At 31.1% G+C, this 4980-nt stretch overlaps 1 protein-coding gene across 1 annotated transcript; it reads left to right on the plus strand.

The window, feature by feature from the left end:
• The first annotated feature begins 797 nt into the window (after window positions 1–797).
• LOC122318920 (uncharacterized isomerase BH0283-like) lies at window positions 798–3376 on the plus strand. The gene is made up of 6 exons (XM_043136675.1): window positions 798–959; window positions 1049–1255; window positions 1714–2022; window positions 2340–2501; window positions 2956–3039; window positions 3125–3376. Exons 1-6 carry the CDS (start codon window positions 930–932, stop codon window positions 3230–3232), a joined length of 900 nt encoding a protein of 299 aa, XP_042992609.1. The 5' UTR covers window positions 798–929; the 3' UTR covers window positions 3233–3376.
• The last annotated feature ends 1604 nt before the right edge of the window (window positions 3377–4980 follow it).

Raw genomic sequence — 4980 nt, forward strand, 5'->3', positions numbered from 1 at the left:
AATCTTTATTAAAAATGATGTCCTTTGGTGGAGCACTACCTTCATAATCTTGGAGGCAAACAAGATGTGTCAAAGGATCATGGTCTCCCTAGTTTCACTTTTTCCTTATCATTTTCCTTCTAAATTTCCAAAAAGAAACTGATTCTCTTCAACTTCTTTGAACTTTATCCATTGTTCTGCCTTCCAAACCTTTGAAATAGTTGTAGCTTCTCCGATTATAATCAGAACTACTAGAGAAAAGCCTCCCATTTGTTTGTGAAATGTTAAGAATTTTTCAGATTTTGGTTACCAAAAATTGATTCTACAAACATGGCCTAAAGTTACTGATTTGGGATTCAATTGTGCCATCCGGATGACCCATTTTGTGACATCTCTATTTTCAACCAAGGGCAATGCTATAGCCACTGGCTCCAGATTGTGTCCATCGAAAAGGCTAAATGGTTTTTTTTTTTTTTTTTTTTTTTTTTGTGTGTGTGTTTATTTTTATGTACTTTTTTATATTCTTAGTTTTTTTTTTAAATTTATAATATCATTAAATAATACTTTTTTAATAATTAAATAAAAATAAAGAATGATAAAAGCATTTATCTCATACGAAAATTGAAATAATTTTTTTGAAAAAAAAAAAAAAAAAAAAACAAGGCAGCTGAGATCGATTAGCTCGTGTCTGCCTCTGGCCTCTCAATTTTGCGTTCAACGTGATTTTAAAGAATATGACGTGGCAACCTGATTTTAGTCAAGGAAAGTTGCAATGTGAATGTGGGAGTAAGAGAACTGTCATTTTATTTGTTTGGGATTAATATATAATAAAATAGTTGCAAATAAAATAGTAAAATGATTGTAGGAACCATTTGTAGGAGACCTGACGATCTCCTTTCTGAAGGAAGTGCGTTATAGTGGCGGCCGTTGACACCCTCTCGAACTCGAACATGGCAAAGAAACTCGTCAAATACTCCGTGGTATACTCTTGTCTCCTTTTCTCTCTCTCTTGTTGCCCATTAATTGTAGCTTTAGGAGTGAGATTGATTCTGAGTTGGGTGGTGGTCAGATTGATGCTTTCACTGACTCAGCGTTCAAGGGGAACCCGGCGGCGGTGTGTTTGCTGGAGGAAGAGAGAGACAAGGATTGGCTGCAAGCGGTGGCCGCCGAGTTCAACATCTCTGAAACCTGTTACTTGACTAGGCTCACTGGGTCTGAGCCTCTTGACTCCTCTGTCCCTAGGTTCCGTCTTAGATGGTTCACTCCGGTTTCTGAGGTCAGTTCTTTTACTTCCACTTCAATACCAAAAAGGGGAAATTCAAAAACATTGAGTTTGTTTCAACTTTCAAAGTGTTTCCTATCCTTTCCTCGTTAGAAAAAAAGAAAAAGAAAAAAAGAGACATCAATTTTTTAAGGACCGAAATGTTAGTATTAGCCTTGTGGGTATTCTTGTTTATCATATCTTATTGATTTTAGTCATGTTTAAATTTGTGATACGAGTATGATTTAGTTTTATGTGATTCATGTTCATTGTGATGGTTAGATTTAGTTATGGGTTCGAGTCATAGGCTCGAATTGGTGTGTGTGTGTCTTTAACCTTTAGTTAATTAAGGTGTATGTGTAATTGTTTTTTAATTAATAAAATGAAATTTTATTAAAGCAAGTAATAGTGTAAAGTTGGCGTGTTCTTGTTCTGAAACAATAATACTACATATATATGATACTCTTATGCAGGTTCAGCTTTGTGGTCACGCTACACTGGCAGCCTCACATGCATTGTTTACATCTGGTCTGGTGAATTCAAATAGTATTGAGTTTGTTACCCTATCTGGAATTCTATCTGCTAGAAAGGTTCTGGAAATCAAATCAGATGGCTCGGATATTCAGAATGGCAAAGCACAAGAGAGTTTTTTCATCGAATTGAATTTCCCAATGGTCCCATTAACAGATTTTAATTCTGCAGAATCTTCAGCAATTTCCAATTCCTTGAGCGGTGCTTCTTTCATCGATATCAAGAGAACAACTACTGCAGATGATCTATTTGTAATGCCTGCTATCCAATTTGTAGTCTGTTTGCTCAGTTTTATACATTAGTCAGTATGCTTATTATTATTAATGACATATGCATCCAAATTCTTTCAAAAGATTAATGATTTCTCACAATAAATGACATGAAATATTTGTGTCTAATTGGTTGACCCAAGTGAGTATAATGACTTGTTTTAGTATAATTTGGATGTGTGATTGGTAGGAATATGCTGGCCAACCCTTGTGTTTCTAAGGGATTCTTAATGAAGAAATGCGCCATTTTTTTTTTTAACATATTTATTAAAAGATCGTTATGCTTATCAATTTTTCAGGTTGTACTCCCATCAGGAGAAAGTGTTGTTGCAATAAAGCCAGAGTTTGATGCTATACGTAAATGTCCGGGAAGGGGGATAATTGTTTCAGGTGCTGCTCCCCCGGGCTCTGGTTTTGATTTTTACAGTCGATTCTTTTGCCCCAAAGAAGGGATCAACGAGGTAAAATATGTCAGCCTTTAGGAATAACCAATTGTAATGGTTTTGAAGCGCTCGAGGTTAATAAATAGATCTCTATTGTACGTCTTTCTTGCATTTACACGTTTTCTATATATGATTTCTACTTATCATGGCCTGCAGAATCGAATTATGATGCCATTGCTAAAGAAAACAAGAGACATGTTATTTCAGAACATCTGCATACAGCTTGTTCCACTCTCTAACATTACTTTGCTGACATCTGCATTTGTTCGATAATTCAATAAGAAATTTGTTATTCATAAAAAATACTTCTGCATAACATTCCTCCTACCGATTTCTTTGAGGTCCTAAGTTCTTGGATTAGTAATACTTTGGACAGTAGTACTAATTTGCCTTACCAAAAGTGGGAAGAGAAAATCCACTTCCAGTAACTGTCTAGGATTTTCTATAAAAAGTCATCTCACTCGTCTTTCAGGATCCTGTTTGTGGGAGTGCACATTGTGCCTTGGCACCTTACTGGAGCAAGAAATTGGGGAAGTGTGATTTTGTCGCATATGCGGTATTCTCAATTCCCCTAATGCATTCAAACTCATTATTTTAATCTTTGCCTTCATCGTGTTAAGTACATTTCCTAACTTGTTCAGGCGTCACCTAGAAGTGGAGTAGTGAACGTTCGTCTAGATGAACAAAACAAGAGAGTGCTGCTGCGAGGAAAAGCTGTCACTGTCATGGAAGGGTCTCTTCTAGTTTAGAGATATGGATTTGCAATCCATTGGCATGTATCGTATAATTGAAATAAATGAATTTTTCTGGGTGAAAGAATCCCCAGGAATGGGAAATGAACCCTCCTCCCCTTCCAAACCTTGATATATTAAAGATTGTTACATTTACTGTCTTCTTTGGTTTGGACATTGACTTTCTGATGTTTTGGTCCTTTGCACACTTCAAACTAAAGCAAGGTTGTCTTTTTATTTTGGGTGAGATCTAATCCTCCAATGTCTATTCCAAAATACAGTGTCAATGATAAAGGCAAGGAAAACTACAGTGTATTTAAGAAAAAGGTAAGGAAAAATTAAGTATGTTATTTTGGATTTTGTCATTTTTAGTTATAACAGTCAATGTATCATATTTTAAGCAAGTTTTTATATAAGAAATTGATCTATGAACTCATTTAAAATATGATACATTAAGCATTGTGATTAAGAATGATAAAATAAATGATAGAGACGAGCATTACTCTCATGGGACAATTGGATGGGGATAATTTTTTGAGTGGTGTTACTCTGCCACTTGAGTAGCACCGCTCTTTATTACATCTAAGCAAAAATTATTTTTTTAATTTTTTACCAATTTTCTTATTTATATTTTTTTATTATTTTAAAACATTTTTTAAAAATATAAAAAAAAATCAATATACTAATAAATTAATAATCACTTCTTTCATCATTATGTAAAAAAAAAAAAATTAAAATGCTTGAGGTGTCAAAATAAAGTGTTAAAGTGAGTGAGCAAAATAGCATTTCTCTAATTTTTTAAGATTCCTTGAGGCATTTTAGTGAAAGGAATCTTATGTTCATAGTCTGGATTTTTAATAATCGTTTGGATATTAAGAATATTTTATAATATTTGTTAATAGTAATAAAATAATTTGTAAATAATAGTTTGAATTAATATATTTTATTGAGTTTTAAAAAATATAAAAAATATAAATAAATATTATAAAGTTAAAAATTTATTTAAATATAATTTCTTAATATTATTTTTATTTGAAAGTTTGAAAAAATTGTATAGTATTTTGTTTCAGAGTTTGGAAAAATTATAATTATTAAATAATGATTAGATGAAAAAATTTAAAATTTAAAATTTAAAAAATATTTTATATTTAAGTAATTTTTGAAAATAAAATATACAAGAATATTTAAGAATATATGCAAACAATTATGTTTCCAAACAGACTCTTATCTCGGCGAAGAACATCACATTCCTAAGAATCATATCATATTACTATTCTTTTTCAAACGTGGATTTTGGTCGCATTGAAGCAAACTCACTTCCTTACGTACACATAGTCTACAATTCTCTTACAACTTTTTAAAAGATCTCAACGAAATCATATTATTTAAAATATATTTAGAATTTTAATTTTAATGATAGTCGTCTTAGCCATATTCCTTGAAGGTGTAAATAATTAACAACTTGTTTTGATATTAAGAAAATTTATAGTTAAATGATTTGTAAATAGTAGTAAAATAATTTAAATTATAATATTTTATCAAATTTTTAAAAAAATGAAAAAAAAATTGAATAAAAATATTATAAATCTAAAAAATTAATATTATTTTTATTTAAAAGTTTGGAAAAGTTGTATAGAATTTTGTGTTTTATTTTAAAGTTTGATAAAAAATTAAATATTTAAAATTAAAAAATATTTTATATTTTAATGATATTTGAAAAAGAAACGGCTCTAAGTATCCAAGTAAATTTTGAGCTACGTCGTCGT

Source organism: Carya illinoinensis, chromosome 8 (genome assembly GCF_018687715.1).
Source record: "Carya illinoinensis cultivar Pawnee chromosome 8, C.illinoinensisPawnee_v1, whole genome shotgun sequence".
NCBI classification, from domain to species: domain Eukaryota; kingdom Viridiplantae; phylum Streptophyta; class Magnoliopsida; order Fagales; family Juglandaceae; genus Carya; species Carya illinoinensis.